We start from the raw sequence: 19,085 nt of genomic DNA on the forward strand, positions 1-19,085 counted from the left end.
AACTGGAGGTTTAACAAGAGTGACATGCAGATCCTGAAGAAGGTAAAGTAGCCACTGCAACTCACAAGTTGCAGCCCCCAAAGCTCTATATTCAGCTTCTGAAGAGGATCTGGAAATGGTCAATTGCTTCTTAGTCTTCCAGAAGATCAAGGATTTACCAAGAAAAAAACATTGACCAGAGATTGATCTCCTTGAATCTAAGCAACCTGCCCAGTCAGCATCTGAGTAGCCTGACAAGAACAAAGACGAATCTCTAGGAAAAAATAAGCCTTGGCCAGGAGCATTCTTCAAATATCTCAAAATTCTTGTAGCAGCCAAATAATGTTTCTCAATAGGAGAATTGAGAAATTGACTTAGTTGTTGAGTGGCAAAAGTGATGTCAGGCCTAGTATTGGTAAGGTATATCAACCTACCAATGAGTCTCCTATAGGAGGGAACATCAACATATGGAGGGCTGCCATCAGAATGAATCTTGAATGATGGATCTGAAGGTGTGGAAGCAGGTTTAGCAGCAAGAAATCCAGTGTCAGTTAAGAGATCAAGACAGTATTTCCTTTGGCAAAGATGAATGCCTTGAGAAGAGTGGGCAACCTCTAAACCCAGAAAGTACTTCAATTGACCAAGATCTTTAATTTTGAAAGAAGCATGCAGAATGGCTTTGATATTGTCAAACTCAGAGAGTGACGTACCAGTGATAATCACATCATCAACATAAACAAGCAATGTTGTGAAAGAAGTGTCTGTCTTTTTGATAAAAAGAGAATGATCAGAAACAGACTGAATGAAGTGGTGATGAATAAGAAGTGATGTGAGCTTTTCATACCACTTTCTACTTGCTTGCTTGAGGCCATAGAGAGATTTAATAAGTTTGCAGACTTGATTTGGTTTGGAGGGTGTGATACCTTGTGGAACAAGCATATATATATCTTCTTGAAGATCACCATGCAGAAATGCATTGTTTACATCCAACTGATGAATGTGCCAATTGTTCATAGATGCTAAAGTTATAACAGTTCTGACAGTTGTAAGCTTTGCAACAGGTGAATAGGTATCAAAGTAATCCAAACCTTCAATTTGGTTGTATCCTTTGGCAACCAATCTGGCCTTGTATCTCTCAATGGAGCCATCTGCATGATACTTGATCTTATAGATCCATCTGCAACCTATAGGTTTGACATTAGGTGGCAGATCAACCAGTTTCCATGTCCCAGTATTCTCAAGAGCAGACAGTTCAGCTTGCATAGCTTGCTTCCAACAATCCAATTTGCTTGCCTCAGCATATGTGGTAGGTTCAGGGTGGGAATCAAGAGACAAAGCAAAAACACAATGTGAAGAAGACAGATTATTATATGACATGTAATTAGAAATGGGATATGGAACATCAGAAGCAGAAAAATTACACACATAATCTTGTAAATGACTAGGTAATTGAGTGGTTCTAGAGGATTTTCTGATGACAGGTGGTGAAATGGGTGAAGCAGGCTGATTGTCATCAGGAGTAGGTGGATCATCATCAATAAAAGATGGAGGGACAAAAGGTTGAGTGACAGGAGTTGTAGAAATAGGGTTACTTGGGGAACAAGAAAGAGGAGAAAAATAATCCCAAGTAGTAGTAATAGTTGATGGATTGGTGGGATATGGGAGAATATGTTCATGAAATTGAACATGCCTAGAGATATGAATTTCTCTAGTATGCATATCTAAAAGAACATAGCCCTTATAACCAACAGTATAGCCTAGAAAGACAGATTTTCTGGCTCTTGAAGACAATTTGGTTCTATGTGATTGAAGAGTGGTGGAATAACATAAAGAACCAAAGACTTTAAAAGATGACTCTGCAAGGATAGAATTATAAAGAAGTTGATATGGAGATTTGTTATGCAATGTTGGTGAAGGGACTCTATTTATGATGAAAACAGCATGAAGTAAAGCATATGACCAATAAGAAGCAAGTAATTTGGATTGAAATAAAAGTGCTCTGCCAACATTCAAAATATGCTGGTGTTTTCTTTCCACTCTCCCATTTTGTTGGGGAGTCTCAACACAAGATCTGTGATGAATTATACCTTTTGAAGCATAAAAGGTATTGAGTAAAAACTCAGGGCCATTATCAGATCTGACAATTTTAGGTGTAATGTGAAACTGGGTATGAATAAGGTTGATGAAGTTTTTGACATGCTGAGAAACTTCAGACTTGGATTTTAACAAAACAATCCAAACAAACCGACTATGATCATCAAGAATGGTAAGGAAGTATCTATGATTATGTATGGATGTAACAGCTAAAGGGCCCCAAATGTCAAAATGTAAAAGTTCAAAGTTACTAGAAGCAACAAAAATACTGGTAGGAAAAGGCAATCTTTTTTGTCTAGCAAATTGACAAACATCACAAGATGCATGATTATCAACAATGAGAGTAGGATAAAGATGAGACATGTGATTGAGTCTCTTATTTGAAACATGACCCAATCTGAAATGCCATAAGGCAGACATAGGTATAGTAAAATTTGAATTTGTAGCAACATTGTTAACAGAAGTTTTATTGAAAGACTGACAAGGAGGGGAATCTAAAACTAATCTATACAGACCTCCAACTTGTTCACCCAAACCAATCATCTTCTGGGAGTGAAGGTCCTGTAAGAAACATTTGTTATCATGAAATGAAGCAAAACACTTTAAAGAGGAACACACTTTGAATATAGAGATCAAATTTAGTGTGAAAGTGGGTGAATACAGAACATTCTCAAGATAAAAATCAGGAGTGAAATGGATTGTGCCAGCATATTCAACCAATACAGATGTACCATTTGGTAAGTTAACAGGTTTAGAACTGATCTTATGAAAAGAAGTAAACCAATCAATGCTAGAAACAATATGTTCATTTGCACCAGAATCTAAATACCAGGTATTATTTGGAGAAGTAATAGAACAAGTGAATATGGAGGATATACCTGACTGTGTGGGGAAGCAGGAATCAGAAGCAGATGAAGTATGAATATGATTGGCACTAGCAGATGAAGAAGGTGTGGAAGCTGCAGGAAGCAAATTGACTTGTTGTAACAAGCTGACAAGCTGATCATACTTCTCTTGAGAAATACTGGAACTAGGAGAAGCACTGCAACTTCCTGGTTGGGCCTCAACATCATCATTTCCATTAGAGGCATTTACTGAAGAATTTTGCTTAGGGTACCCATGCTTCTGATAGCAATAATCAACAGTGTGATTGCTTTTGCCACAAAATGTACAATGTCTAGGAGGTCTAGGACCATTGTAATATCCTCTTCCCCTACCTTGAGGTTTGCGTGAATCAGCAGCATTCACAACAGAGAAAGGTTCAATGTTGGAAGAAGCTATAGACAAATTGTTGCTTTCTTCCTAAACAACAAGAGAATATACTCTGTTAATGGAAGGAAGAGGATCAAGTGTAACATCCCAGACTGCTTACAGGATTGCCGACTAACCCCACAAACCAACACGAGTCTTTTCAGCATGCTTTGTCCTCACTCACATGCTTACCGGGAAACTTCCCGGTAGGTCACCCATCCTAGTACTACTCCAAGCCAAGCACGCTTAACTGTGGAGTTCCTATGGATTGAGCTCCCGAAAAGAAGATGCATCTTGTTGATATGGGTAGTACCTAACAATTCTTATAAGCCTTCCTTCAACCATGTAGTCCCATACCTACACGGCCTCCGGATCCCTCTCATTCCGATGTGATTCGGTTCCTCCTATCAACGTGGGGTCATCCTGTAACAGCCCGGTGGTCCGACTCATCCCGCTTAAGTCCGGGGCCGGCCTGGCTCCGCCACTGTTACTGGGCCATGTTGTGGGTGTTACATCAAGCATGAGAATTTGCGTTTTCACCACATTAAACTGATCATTGAGACCAGTTAAGAACTGCATGACTTGATCTTCAAGTCTAAACTGGCGTGCCTCCCTCATGGCAGCACAACGACATGGATGAGGGCAAGTGCAGTGAGGCATAGGTCTGTGGGAATTCAACTCTTCCCATAGAGTTTTCATTTCAGTGAAATATTCCAACACTGATCTAGAACCTTGTTTCAAATTGTTGAACTTAGAACAAAGCGAAGAAATACGAATCTTATCAGCTTTGGAGAAACGTTCTTTAAGATCAGACCAAGCATCAATGGCGTTTTCATGGAAAACTAGGGTTTGAGCAATTTGTGGTGAAACTGAATTGATAATCCAGGATTGAACTAGGTGATTACATCGTTCCCAAGCAACATGATTCAAATCATCTTCATCAGGAATCTCCAAGGATCCATCAACAAATTTCAATTTATTTTTCGCGCCAAAAGCTCGAATCATGGATCTACTCCATGCGAGGTAGTTCGTTCCATCCAATGGAGGTGTAACCAGAACAGAATTTGGTCCTTCACTTGGATGAACATAGAAGACAGATTCAGTGTCTTGTTGATTTTGGCGAGGCATAGTAGAGAAGACAAAAATTCAACGAGACGAAGAAAAAGCAAGATGAATGCTGAACAAAGACGCAAAAATCACGAAGAATCTTCAAAGAATGATGAAGATCGAAGCAAAAAATGATGAAGATGAAACTGTAACTAACTTTTCCGCCATGGATGAACCAAAAAAGGCTCTGGATACCATATTATGAAAACAGAGAAATGGAAAAATAGTTTCATTCATCATAATGTGAAATGAGAGTACAACAACTATTTATAGGAGTTGGTAATTACACTTAGCCTAATTACAAACTAATGAAGCTGAATTAAGACTAAGTATGATAACAGACTTGGAGTGCAAGTAATTGCTTATTGTCTAAGTAACATCAGAAGCAGTTATAGTAACATCAGAAGCAATTATCTGTTTTCTTTCTTCTTCCTCTAATAAGTATATATAAGGATCATGTCACTAGCAATCAATGTATGATTTATTTAAAACCTCTCAACCTCCTCAAGCACATATTTACTTGAATATTAAAGTGTCTTTTGCATGTACACCTTCCGTCAAACAACATAATTACCGTAGATTTCGACCAAAACCATATCAATGGAACTTCTTCCATGGATTACGTTGAAACCTCTTCGCTATAAGATTATTATGTCTTTCTCAATAATTATATATGGTTCTCCAACAATAACAATTTTTAATGCATAATAAAATATTAAGATTAAAATATCATTGAACTTAATTTTTTTTCTTAAGAAATCAAAATGGAATTAAATCACTAAGAGTGATTCATCTCGCACAAGATGTGCAAAAGAGAAACACCCACCAATATACAAGATTCTTGTCTGTTGTCTAAACAAAACACCACACAAAAAAAAAGTGAAGAAAGCTAGTCCCTAACACCCATACATAACAAAGGGTGCCGCCACCAGTCAGTGTAACTAAAGGCGGTAGTGAGCATTTTAGCTTTCAGACAAGAAAAAGACAATAGCTTAACATTATCCAATAAATTCACCACATCCTGTGTCGTATGAGCAAAAATTCTATGGTTTCGTTCCTTCCAAACAACCCAACAGCCGGCGTGCCAGATCACTTGGAGAAAAGAATGAGTATACCGCGGTAAACCCGCCAGATGGCCAAACTGATGAAGATGATCGCAAACGGACTCTAGAGGAGTGAAATTGATACTGATCCACTGATACACAAGATGCCACAATCTGCCAAAAAAATTGCAATGGAAAAAAAGGTGAGTCGTGGTCTCTGGGTAGCCACAGCCGCCTATATCTTCATGGTGAAGGACTCGTCGATGGATAAAATTATCTTTTGTGGGAAGTCTGCTACGAAGAAGTCTCCAAACGAACATGGAGATTTTTAGCGGAACATGTTTCAGCCAAGCTGCATCAAAAAGGACAGTCTCTTGTATCGTGTCAGGCGTCATAAGATACTGATAGGTCCCCTTAACGGAATAACCATTAATAGGATCGAGAATCCACCGCCACCTGTCAGAAACAGAAACCTGCAATACAACATTAGACAGCAAGGATGAGCACTCCATGACGGAGTCCTCTTCCCATGCCAAAAGACGCCTCCTCCACTCCCAAGCTCTACCTCCAACCCCCCACCCTCTCATAGCCATGTCCTTAACCGTCACCCCTTTATTTTCTGCAAGATCAAAAAGGCGTAAAGGCACTCCCCCCACCCAATTATCAAACCAAAAATAAGTGTTAACACCTCCACCAACCACCCTACGCACGTTATCCTCAAACCAACTCCCCACCCCCAACCCCACTCCACTACGAACACCACACATCATCCTCCACCAAACCGAGTTGTCCCCCCCCCCCCAACAACCGCCCACCCTCTTCACTGTATCTCGCCTTTAAGACTCGATATCATAACCCCTCCTTATCCACCAACATACGCCAACACCACTTCCTGACACCTAACCCTCCCTCCTCCTTCGATAAACACACCGTATCCCAATCAACCCAAGCAATTTTCCTGACATCCTCACCATCTCCCCAAAAATAAAATTAAATAAAGATTCGATGGAAGAAATTATACCTGTGGGGGCCTTGAAGAAGGAAAGAAAGTAAACCGGCAGAGATGACAGGACAAATTTAAGAAGAATCAGACGACCACCAAACGAGAGAAATGTGCTCTTCCAGTTCGGTAAAAACATATAATTTATTTTTAGGGTAAATTATATGTCTTTACCTACACAGACATATAACAAAAGAGAAAAAAGTTTATATTACCCTAAAAACATATAATTTATTTTTTCTCTTTTGTTATATGTCTGTGTAGGTAAAGACATATAATTTATTTTTTCGGATAGAAAGTAATGATACAATATATTTTTTTTAGGGGTAATTCTATAATATTGAATATATATGTGTTTTTGTTATATGTGTCTGTGTAGGTAAAGACATGCGAATGAGTTGTGATATAATTTATTTTTTCGGATAGAAAGTAATGATACAATATTATTTTTTTTCCTTCAGAAAAAAAAAATATATATTTTTTTTTAGGGGCAATTCTATAATATTGAATATGTGTTTTTTTGAGTAACCAAAAAAAGAATATGTGTTTTTTGACGGAAATATTGAATGCATGTAATTAACACTCTATTGACATTTTAAGGTAACAAATAATCTATTGTCAAAAAATAGAAGTGACAAATAAACCGTCCTAAGGGATATTTGGCCTAGAAAAGTGAACTGACAAATTTTTCTTTGGAGCAGCTCTTTATATGAAGTAAGAAAATCTAGGATCAGATTGGGTTTCTTTTAATATCGTATTGAAGGTGTTGATTTAGTGAACGAAGTTCATTTGTCTTCATACCAATTTGGCTTCCTCCCACTTTTGTTAAACGGTGGGATTAATTTGGATCCAATTTTTGATAAAAAAAATATATATATAAAAAAAAAATTAAAGAGGAATCAGGGAGTAAAGAAATTTAATATGGACTAATTTGTTCAAAATTCATGATGGACAAGAATTTGGTATTTTTCGTCAATAAATCTTTTTCAAAACAAAACAAAAAATAATAGGCCAAATTTCTTTTTTAAACCTTTAACTTAATTTCATATAATGGTTTGATTCTTTGTTTTTCACGTTTTTTTTTTTTTGAATGTCCATTTTTCACGTTTTATATTTCAAACTTTTTTTTACCAAGAATTTTATATTTCAAACTTGAAAGTTCATATATGAACTGATTAAAATGACTGACGTAAAAAACAATATAATTGATCAAATCATTATTTAAAATTAAGTTAAGGTACCACACAGACGTAATTTTGCCAAAATAACGTGTAAATTTGGGATTTTTTTTCCAGATTCTTTGGAATTTACATAGAGAAAATTGAGAATGACTAATTTAGTAACTTAGACAAAAAAATATATTTGCCAGCAACGTTCTAATTGTGGCATGAGTAAGTACATGTCCAACATCATATAATAGAACACGTAAGCAACTAAAAATAAACTTATGTATTTTTTGTCAAAGTCTAGATTGGGTTGGCTTAAATTGTGAGCAACTACTTTTAGTATTTCTTTTGTTTGCTTTATTTATTTTTTTTTTACATAAAGGGTCAAAAGCCTGAAGAAAAACACAAAATGAAAACTAAGAACCTTAAATGTTAAGCATGTAAGTTTCAAAAATACCATTAAAAATAAGTCTTCGAAGCTTACAGGAGACTTCAAAACAAAAAGATTCCAAGAAAATTATTGTAAGGCTAAAGTTTGATAGCCAATCAATATTTGTATTCCAAGAAAATGTTTTAGGTTGAAAAGTGAACTTTCAAAAAGTTGATCAGTGACTACCCAATTTCTAATAAAATAGGACTCGTTAGCATTTTTCTAAATGTAATTTGGTCACATATAACGTGATGGTATTTTTTGTAATCTTATTGGTTTCTCACGTACTCTACTGATTTCATATTATATAACCCGAAAAGCGTAAAGACACTTTAAAAACACCCTCCAACATTGTTAAAGAGTCTCACATTGGTCGAGAGATGGTCTGAATAAGTGTTTTATAAATGGATGCAATCTTCACCTCAAAATCCAATTTTGTGAGATTGTGTTAGACCCAACCACAAATTCTAAGACATCAATTTTCTCTGATTTCATATTCCAAAGCAATGTGGAGGGTGGAAAAAGGAAAATTGAATTTCCATAGGCCCAGCTGTGCCCACGAGTGTTATTTGTTTCCTTTCCACGTTTTTATTGTACCAAACAGTGGAAGAAGTGGTTTTCGTTCGAAACAAACAAAGAGTAGAAAAGCGTATGGAAAACAAAACGGATAGTGACAGTGATACGTAGAAAGGAATGAAAGTGAAACCTAAATCCTAATCCCAAAGAAGGATTCGATTCAGATTCTTGTGGTGATAAGATAAACCCTAAAATGTCTCATCGAGATTCCTCCGATTCGAAGCGTCGTCATTCTAAGCTCGATCGTGAACCAAGGTACACTTCTTCTTCTTCTTCTTCTAGTTCAATTGAATTAGATGATTATTTCGTTCTTTTGTTTGAATGTTGATTATGGTTATGTTTGTTTTAGCCCTAAGAAATATAGAAGAGATGGAAAACAAGATAGAGAAAGAGAAAGAGAAAGATTAACCACAAATGATCATTCTGAACCACCGTCCAAACATTCATCTCAACCTCCAAGATCTCGCTCTTATTATCAGGTCATATCTATTTTACTTTACACTTGATTGCTTCAGCTTAATGTGCTTCTTTATATTTGGACCAACTTCTGTTCCTAACTACATTCAAATTTGCATACACCTGAAACTTGATGGAAGGCATGTATGGTGTTTGGCACTGAGATATTTGATTGCATTCAATTAATTCATTTTTTCAAGTTTTTACAGCTGTAGATGTGTCCGGTGTCCATGTTTGTGTCAGTACTTCGTAGGTGCTGTTTATCCGCTGGTATTAAGCTCTTAGGAAAGTGCACCAAACCAAACTTAAAATGTTGGAAAACAATGTTGTCAATAGCATATTATAGCGGAGCGACCCCTGACTGCAACGCGGCATGCAATAGTAGAGCAACCTATTGTAGCGGCCAAAATAGAGGCTGCCGCAGATGCTATTGTGCCTCACCTCAGAATGAGATAAAAAATTCCGTAAAATCATTTTATTTAAATGTTAGGGCTTTTCAGTTAATTTCAGATCTCACTCCATTTAGTGAGACATCCATTTATGCAATGTTTGGACATGTGGTAGACTTGCTTTTCTCACCTTTCAAAGCCATTTGGCCGTGGTTTTAAAGAAGCTACATATTGTAGCATTAGACGAATGTGCGTTGGCGTTTGTTTATTCCACTGATAAAACAAACACACACTTAGCTGCCATCTCACTATGTGGGGTTGATAACATTGTTGGAAAAGGAAAAAAAAAATATCTTTAGTCTCCTTTGTTTAAAAATAAATGATTTCTGTATTCACAAAGAGGAGAGTTGCATGTGAATTAGCATTAGCATTGCACAAAAACATAACTCAATCATTATTAAACCTTTAGCTCTAAATCAAGTAGTTAACATGGGTTCATAGTTATTGTTTTGTATATCCCTGCATACAATTGGTCAGCTTGTAGCTACCTACAAGCTGCTAAACAATAAATACGTTGGGAGGAAACTGGGAGAAGAACATTGTACACCATTCGTTACTGTTTGCTTTGGCTGTTAACTGCCTGGTACAAGTTGTGAGCAATTTTATAACCTTAATCATAATGCAAATCCTACACCATTTCCATTTTCTCGATGTTAGCTACTACAACATGTGGTGGGTGGAAAGTTACTTATTCGAGATTACCAGGATTGCCGTATATATTGTTGTATTGGGTGAAATACAAACCATAAATGTTAATAAAAGACAACTGGAATTTGCTTTGACGGTAAAATATTGTATGAATAATCTATACAGATGACAAAGCTCAAATCCTTCACCATAAATGTTGAGATTGGTTTTTATTCCTTTGCCCCTTGATTTATAAGGAGGTCAGTGTTTATCGTCAAATACCTTTATATAAGCAGTATTGGAAAGAAAACATCTTAATGGACATTGAAGATAACTTGGAAATTCATTTTTTAATTACAGATATAAAATCCCTTTTTATATGCTATAGATGTTAATCAGTGTATGCAAACTATTTTTCTGGGGCGTGGGATTCTTATTCAGCCCCATGCCTTCAAGTGCCTCGGTATATGCTTTCCAATGCATGTTTTAACAGCATCATGAATGGGGCAATACTGTGCAGGTTGGTCGAAGCACTGGTCAAAGGGAAGCTGATGGTGAGTTTCCTTAATTTTATATTGATATATATATTATTTTCTTTTGGCTTTATTGTATATGGATGGTTTGGAGATTTACTCGATATACTGAAGCCCAAAATTCTTCGATTCCAAACAGAAAAGGTATATGCTCAAAGTAAGGAGAATAACCAAAGGTTGGAGACAGGTCAAAGTAGAGAGCAAAGAGATGAGAAATCACTGGCTAAACTGGATGGTAATTTTCAGAGAAGAGACAGTTTTCGAGAAAGGAAAGATGATCCAACACCTTCTGTGAGGAAAAGGCCAGCATTTAGGGAGAAGAAGATCTCAGTGGATTCAAGAGAGGCTAATCCAGCTGCGACAGTGACAGTAAAGTCAAGCCATACTAGCCACCCTCCAGAAAGGAATGAAAGGAAGGAGGAAAGAAGCAGCAATCCTAACCATCTAGATAGACCTGAGAAGCGAATTGCAGAGGACAGGGAATCCAACAAGCGAGAACCTAGGAAGGATGGATTTTCATCAAGAGTAAGGTATGGGGGAAGTGGAGGCAATAGCAATCACAGAGGAAGAGACAAATTTAATGGAAGACAAGATAATCATCCTATTAAGACTCAAACAGAGAAGTGGAAACATGATTTGTATCAAGAGGTTAACAAAGATTATATTCCAAAGAATGAGGATGATCAGATTGCAAAGCTGGAAGCACTCTTAGCTTCATAATTTCAAACTGTAGCCAATATTTGGTAAGCTTGTTATGGCTGTTTTCAGAAATCTTATTTCAACATGTGCCATGTGGGACAATTTCCAGAGATTACCAATTTTCATGATTTCTTTATATCTCTCTGCTTTACATGTTTTAGTTTTATGGCATGTGTTACACTTGAGCTGCCAAATCGATCATTATGATATTAAGTCGTAGCTAAATTCAGCATAGCACCTGGGTCTGTTGAGCACTTGAGCTCTGGCGGTCAATTTTTGCAAATAGGTTAACAGGGTTATCCCTAATGACAATGGGGGATCATTCAATATGCAAGTTGCAACTGCAAAGCTTGTTTTACCATGCTTTGCTAAACTATCTACTTTTTTTTGGTATATGGACAATTTCTAGAGTAATGAATGTTAATTCCTGTGTTCTTTTTTCCCTCATCAACAATTCATATTTATCCTGTTCTAGATTTACATGTCTCTGAATTGGAACGTCTTTTATTATTATTATTTTGACTAAACGTTTCTACCATTTTCCACGTTCCTGAATAGATACTCTTTTTACTTTTTAAACATTTTTCTGCATGCATCAAAATTCGAAGCATTCTCTCCTACTTTTTATCGTAAATTAGGTGTATATCCACACAAGCCTAAGAATATATTAGGAAAAAAAAAAAAAAAGAGAGAGAGAGAGAGTTGGTTTTATGGATAAACTTATTTAATCTTTTTTATTTTTGAGTAAACTTGTATTAAATGAAATTATATATGACCAATAATATATTACCGAAGTGTTAACATCATAATTTGTATTTCAAATGTAGTCTTATAATATAAACATAATAGTGGAGACGTAAATTTTCTCATTTTTCTCTCCTTATAAATAAGCTCTTTTTACCAAAGCTTATGTTTAGGGTCCGTTTGGGTTACCTTATTTTAGAGCTTATATAAAACAGCTTATGCAAATAAATAAGTTTTTATGTATTATTTATAAGTTTTTAAGGTAGTTTATGAAAAAACCATTTATTAAGATACAATTTTTTTTTGAGAGCTTATAAATTAAAAAAAAAACTATTAAGATACAATTTTTTTTTGAGAGCTTATAAATTAAAAAAAAAAAAGCTTATTTATTTACATATGCTATTTTTCATAAGCTCAAACCAAACAGGGCCTTAATCTTATGTACAAGTATGTATGAAATGTTATAATATAAGCATAATAGTGGAGATGTAGAGTTTCTCTCAAAAAAAAATCTTATAAATAAGCTCTTTTTACCAAAGTTTATAAATAATCTCGTGTACAAGTATGTATGAAAAAATAACCAAATCATTTTGAAAGCGTTTTCATTTTTGAAATAGTATTGATGTTTTTTTTAATGAACAAGAATGTTATAACGAAAATTCGTAGTAATTAAAATAATGAAGCAACTAGGAGTTAACGTATGATGGAAGAAGTGAACCTTTTGAAAGATCTAGTAGTACTCATAATTTTAGGCACGTAATCAAAGGAAAGATAATTATTTCTCTTCAAAACTTTTACCATTCATTGTAGCACACAAAAGATTGTATTCATTACAGTTAATCCTCTAGTGTAGAGATAAACTTACAAGTTACAGGATCTGAAGTATAGACTATACACAAATAGACAAATGAGATTTACCCATCATCTTAATCAAATGAATCAAACCTGAGAAGAGAAATACAAAATCTAAATCTAAAAGTCCCAAAAGATTTTTTTTTCTATGAAAATATGGAAAGTTCAGCACCTCCTATGATGTTATATATCATTTGTGTTTGCGAATGTTGTTGAAATTCTTTGAGGGTGATTGGGTAGCATAAGAAGCAGCAGCACTGGCAGTGGTCGGAGGCAGAGCTGTCACAATGATGCCTCTGGGGCTAACCAAACTTCCATCATTACCAAATCTGTGCTCTAAGAACTCAGTTGTGGGTTGCTGAAAATCAGACCTGGTTCTTCTATGAGAGGATCCTGTTAATGAGTCAGATTCCAATAACATGTGGTAGCTACGATTTATGCTCCCAGAATGAGAAAAGCTCCTGTTGAAGCTGTGGTGATGAGGTTTCTGCTTCTTGATGGCTTGGATAAGATATGGAATCAAACCTTCCATTGTTTCTCTTTCTTTCTTTCTTTCTTTCACGAACACAACCTTTGACTATGATGATTATTGAAGCCTTGAAGTAAAATTTGGTTTTTTGTATGACATAAAGTTGTAAAGGAGGACATATTTATATTGCTGGAGTGCCATGAAAGATTTGTCAAGGGTCAACGCAAAATATTCCATTCATATCCTTTCATGAGTCTATTTTGACAAAATATAACCGTTATTAATATCATTATTAGTATTTGTTAAATATATAAATACATAAAGTTGATATACACGGATGTTGCCAATACATTTTTGCTTCTCAGAAAAGGAAAGCACCTTTGACTTTTGGAGGGAGTGTGTTTGAATATTCTTAGGGTGTAGTTGGAATTTGGAAATGGAAATGCAATTTGCTTTTGATATATCACATATATGGATAGAGTTTTGAATGTAAAGTTAGACGGCTTTGATATTGCGCGTATAGTAACAACTATGATATTGCTGAACAGATCAAATATAATAATAGTCAACATCCTATGATGATGACATGAAGCAAGCTAGTTCAGTACAGCAACAAACTTCATAGCCACGTATCCACTGCACCACCACAAACTTCTTAATTTTACAAGATTTATATATGTATATTGCATATATGAATTACTCCAATCCACGTTCATTAAGCTAGCTTGCACTTACTAAAAAAATTATATTTACTTAAACCTTAAAGAATTAGTCTTGAGAGTTTGAACTCACAACATGCTGAATACAAATCTTTGTCATGGGAACCATGATTGCATAAACTGAACAATTGTTTTATGTACATTATTAGTAAAGACATGGGAGCTATATCTTTTACTCTTTTTTTAGAGGAGCTATATCTTTTATGCTATGATTTTCTTTTGTTATTTTATCAAATTCCTTGTATTCTTTAATTCTAAAATTACCTGAAAGATAGCAATATAAAAATCCAAGATAAATTTCAAATTTTTTAACTTTGATAACCAAAGGGAAGGGAGATTGTATCATGGTCTCAGTTTTTCCCCGCACGGTCAAAGTTCAGTACGAGAATACCGACTAGTTGCAAATAAATCATCAATTTAGTCTAAACTATCACTCTCTTCAGGTTATATATTCTCTAAACTGCGTAAATATGATAAGTAGTCCCTAAGGTATAGAAAATTATAAATGTAACATTCATTTTCTATAAATACATATATTAGTTTAAAATCAGTTACAGCCTTACATAGGGCCCTTACACTACCACATAGTAATGTTACCACCATACTCATCACCTCCAGAAACAACTTTATTTTACTGCTACATGATAACAGTAGCTAGTGGATACCAATATACTATAGTTATGGTTATAACTTCTAGCATAGTTTACTAATTAGATTCACTCAGGCCTTAATGCTTCTCCATTTGTAATATCAATGTGGTGTGTAACTTGTTTTTCACTAGAAGCTCCAACCAGAATAGTGTGCTGTCCAATCACCAACTTTCTTTTACCATCACTATCAACATTACTTAGCAATTTGCATATATCAATTTTTACTGTCACAAACTCTGTCTTCCCAACCTTAACTTGTGCTCTTTCAAATCCTATCAATTGTTTCAGTGGAACACCACTCACCACCTCTGAACTTGGTGGCTCCAAAAACACTAACACCACATGAGATCCGTCAAAAGGTCCATTGTTCTTCACACCAATCACAAGCGAAAATGTCAAATTCAAACAACTTATGGTGGAAATATCAATTGCTTGATCATCAAGGAAGATATTATTAAGTGGTTTTGAAATGGATGTGTTTTTCGGGATCATTATGGTAGAAGGAGCAGATGCTATGTGGGTGGAGAATGTGGAGTAGCTTAATCCATAGCCAAATTCATAGAGGGATTTCCCATTGTAAAACCTGTATGTTCTTCCAGGGAAATTTCTACTGCTATTGGCTCTCATGTTCATGTCTGTCATTGGAACTTGATCAACATATGATTGTGGATACCATGTAAATGGGGACCTACCACCTATAAATAAAATTTTCACTGTTAGTCCAAAGAATGCTGTGCAAACATTACTCCTCCGTTCTCAAGTCTCAAATATAAGAAAAATAAAAGTTTATGTGTTTGGTATAAACTTGGATTAAATGTGTAGACTTGTTTGTTTATATTTGAGACCATAAGGTATGTGGTAACATTATTACCGTCGTCCCGAACCGGTATGAAGGTTTGTTCACCAGTTCGGTGGTTCCGAACTACCTTTACATAAAATCGAATTGTAGTTTTTCGAACCAAACTGATTTTTATGAATCAAAGTATGTCGAATTGCTATTATAAATTGATAATTAGGATTATTGAAAAAATATCAAAAACCAAACCAAATCGAATGTTAGAGTTGTTTAAAAAACCAAACGATGACGAATGGTTCACAAATTGAACCAAAGCAAACCGGATTGGTTTAGTTAAGTTTGTGAACTATCAGCACACTTCATATTTTTCAGTTCAGTTTAACAGATCAATTAATGTTTTTTTTAACTGTCATAGGTAACAAAATATGTAAAGATAAATGTAGGTATTTTAATAGTTTAATAGAAAGCTATACCTGGGTTATAGTCTCCAAATATTACTTGTGCTATGGCATTTCCTCCATCTTGACCAGGATAACCTACCCATAATATCCCTCCTATGTTGCTTATACTTTTAGTGAAAGAAATATCAATTGGGCCTGCTGCCATTATGACTAAAATCAATGTTCCTTTGGTAGCAGAAGCCGCATCTTTCACAAGCTTCTCTTGAAATCCAGGCAATGTCAAGTTAACTCTATCCAGCCCTTCTGCTTCTATAGATTGGTCCAATCCAACAACCAACACCACTGCATCAGCAGAGGCTGCAGCCTTAACTGCTGCAGCAAAAAGGTTCTGATTACTGCATTTAACATCACTGCAACCACGCGCGTAAGTTACCGAAGAAATGTACTTCTGTAGTCCTTGTAAAGGGCTTGAATAACGGCATGGTATGCCGGCATAGTTACTAATCATAACTGTGGTGGCATTTGCATTCGGTCCAATCACAGCCAAATTTTTTATCTTAGTTTTTGATAAAGGAAGAGCTCCTTTGTTGTTTTCAAGCAAAACTATTCCTTGCTTCGCAGCTTCTAGAGCCAATTGCTGATTTTCTTTAGTGCATACATCAGATGGTCCAAGGTTTGCAAATGGAAGTGACTTTGGGTTTTCAAAGAAGCCAAGTCTCATTAGGACTATGTAGTTGTATACCAAGGCTTGGTCTACAATAGATACATCTACTTTCTTCAAGTTTACAGCATTTGCAGTGTACTTTTTAAGAAAGTCGCCGCAGTTCATGTTTAAACCTGCATGATATATGAGACCATACCATTTAATAATCCAATACCAGTCATAACTTTATTTCTTCCCAATCAGAATTTTTTTTGCAGTTTCAACTTCAGTTCTACTTGATTACCTGCTTTCAGTGCAAGAGCCACTGCATCTTCAGGAGTCTTTGTGTAATGAATTGAGTCGTAATAAACTTCCACTGAATCACAGTCTGAAACAATATATCTGTTCAAAAAAGTATAAGATATCAGGGAGCTTCTTTTAGTTATCTGTCTCTAAATATAAGATTATGTTGAGATTTTTCCTTATCCCTTTTTATAAGACACCGTTTCAAATTTTCAACTGCGTTAATTATTATTTTTATCAACATACTCTTAATTACGTTACATCCTTTTCTACAACCTGTAATAAATACTATGATAGAAATATAAATTAGTTGTCTTTCCTGTAAAACAATACTACTAATTCTTAACAAATTTCATACTGCTATACCAACTTTCCAAATTCTAGTAATTTAGTCAACTAAATCCTATATTTAGGGACTAAGATAGTATGTAGTTTATCATAGCTATCATAGGTATAAGGGTATAAATTGCTTTAGTGTTTAAGTTAGCTTGACATGTAAGGAAAAAAATCAAATGATTGCTTAGGGATAGAGACAAACCCATCTAGACCCCACTGGCCTCTGATTACACCTTGGAGAAGGTCTGGATCAGCACATGTAGGAATTCCATTCACCCTATTATATGAGCACATGACACTGCTAACATGTCCCTCCAACACACAGCTCTTAAATGGAGGCTGATAAGTATCCTCCAAGTCTTGCTTTGTCACCTGCGAAAATCTTATCTACATGGTGATATATGATTGGATGCAGTTGTAAAAATATTTAACACGTTCGGTGATAGTCATTAAATTATTCTCTCATCATGATCCAATTGCTTATGCATTTTTGGCAGCATATTAAATTTCATGGTCTAATTTTGTTATCTTTATTACCTTAGCATCAAAATGGAACCGATCAACGCCTTTCCAATTATCAACATCATAAGCAGTATAATGCTTACAACAGCTAGAAACCTTAAGTCTATCATCTTTAGCACTTGCTTCATCACCAACTTCTTGTAGTCCACGAACATAATTTACAGCATATCTAGAAACAACCAAAGGATCTTCCCCTGGAGTTTCTTGTCCACGCCCCCACCTCGGATCGCGAAAAACATTCACATTAGGGCTCCAAAATGTCAAACCAGCCAAATCCACATTGTACATAGCTCTAGCTTCATTTGACACAACTTGTCCCATTTTGTACCATAATGTTTCATTAAAACTAGCAGCTGATAGTATCACTGCTGGAAAGCTAGTAGCACCTGGTACCCTGCTGTCGAAACGCGTCCCTGGTCCTACATTTGAGACACCATGAAGTGCCTCTGACCACCATTCATAAGCAGGAACACCAAGCCTTGAAATGCCGGTAGAAGGGTTTACTAGTTGTTGTGCTTTTTCTTGAAGTGTTAAGCGTGACACTAAGTCCTTGGCTCTGGTTTCATAAGATAGTGAAGTGTTGCAAAATGGAAAGTTGCTAGTTTTAGGAGAGCCTTTGTCACATGCATGTTTTTGACTAGTAATTGGATGTATCAAAAATGAAAAGAAAATACATGTGAACAAAAGATGATTTTTCATGTTTACAAGTTTTGTGTTATGTTGGAGATATGGTATAAGCTTGATCATTTATATACTAGAAGGGTGTACCTAATATTGTGGGTGTGTTTCTTTTTGTTTCCTTTTTCATGATAAAAGTTGGGTTTGCTTGTGAATTGAGATATGATCTAGAAGTAATGCACACACAATGATTCAAGAATGCTTAAACGAAACAAAAGCATCTCTTGCATGGCACCACTAGTGTGCTACTACATGGTCCAACATAGAGATATTAGATAGTGCATGCAATATTTGTGGGGATTCAACAATAATTAATTTGATTATAAATGCTGGAATATTTTATTAATCATACTAATTTTGGTTTGTCGACGTCTGAAATTATGAACATGGTGCTTTACTTAAGAATGGGATAGATTGTTGAAATGACGTTTTACAATATGATTAGCTAACAAAGAGCTAGTGTTAGGGGCTAAAAAGTAAAAGAGTATGAAGCTCGGTTTGATTTTGATTGTTTTAAATAAAAAAAAATAACATGTAATCCAATGAAATGTGGTTTGAATGA

The 19,085-nt window shown here is 35.5% G+C and overlaps 2 protein-coding genes across 2 annotated transcripts; one reads left to right on the forward strand and one right to left on the reverse strand.

The window, feature by feature from the left end:
* The first annotated feature begins 8,785 nt into the window (after positions 1 to 8,785).
* LOC146958824 (uncharacterized) lies at positions 8,786 to 11,857 on the forward strand. Its single transcript, XM_085740337.1, has 4 exons — positions 8,786 to 8,901; positions 8,996 to 9,125; positions 10,699 to 10,732; positions 10,851 to 11,857. Exons 1-4 carry the CDS (start codon positions 8,840 to 8,842, stop codon positions 11,429 to 11,431), a joined length of 807 nt encoding a protein of 268 aa, XP_085596463.1. The 5' UTR covers positions 8,786 to 8,839; the 3' UTR covers positions 11,432 to 11,857.
* A 1,197-nt stretch (positions 11,858 to 13,054) lies between these two features.
* LOC146958825 (Glycosyl hydrolase family protein) lies at positions 13,055 to 18,567 on the reverse strand. Its single transcript, XM_085740338.1, has 6 exons — positions 17,861 to 18,567; positions 17,526 to 17,695; positions 16,989 to 17,086; positions 16,114 to 16,878; positions 14,915 to 15,539; positions 13,055 to 13,545 (listed from the first exon to the last, which is right to left on the reverse strand). The coding sequence occupies exons 1-6, from the start codon at positions 18,542 to 18,544 to the stop codon at positions 13,197 to 13,199; spliced, it is 2,691 nt and encodes an 896-aa protein (XP_085596464.1). The 5' UTR covers positions 18,545 to 18,567; the 3' UTR covers positions 13,055 to 13,196.
* Positions 18,568 to 19,085: the final 518 nt, after the last annotated feature.

The sequence above is a fragment of the Medicago sativa genome, chromosome 1 (assembly GCF_051527215.1).
Source record: "Medicago sativa cultivar Bolivia chromosome 1, Bolivia_mono, whole genome shotgun sequence".
Taxonomy (NCBI): domain Eukaryota; kingdom Viridiplantae; phylum Streptophyta; class Magnoliopsida; order Fabales; family Fabaceae; genus Medicago; species Medicago sativa.

Bases quoted from the DNA above. Each gene is read 5' to 3' on its own strand.
- LOC146958824 (XM_085740337.1), top strand. From the start codon at position 8,840: ATGTCTCATCGAGATTCCTCCGATTCGAAGCGTCGTCATTCTAAGCTC. The intron at 9,126-10,698 runs GTCATATCTATT...AATACTGTGCAG, and splicing joins GATCTCGCTCTTATTATCAG to GTTGGTCGAAGCACTGGTCA. The intron at 10,733-10,850 runs GTGAGTTTCCTT...GATTCCAAACAG, and splicing joins TGGTCAAAGGGAAGCTGATG to AAAAGGTATATGCTCAAAGT.
- LOC146958825 (XM_085740338.1), bottom strand. From the start codon at position 18,544: ATGAAAAATCATCTTTTGTTCACATGTATTTTCTTTTCATTTTTGATA. The intron at 17,087-17,525 runs GTTTGTCTCTAT...TTTTTTGAACAG, and splicing joins GGCCAGTGGGGTCTAGATGG to ATATATTGTTTCAGACTGTG. The intron at 13,546-14,914 runs GTGAATCTAATT...AAAGAAAGAAAG, and splicing joins GGAGAAGCATTAAGGCCTGA to AGAAACAATGGAAGGTTTGA.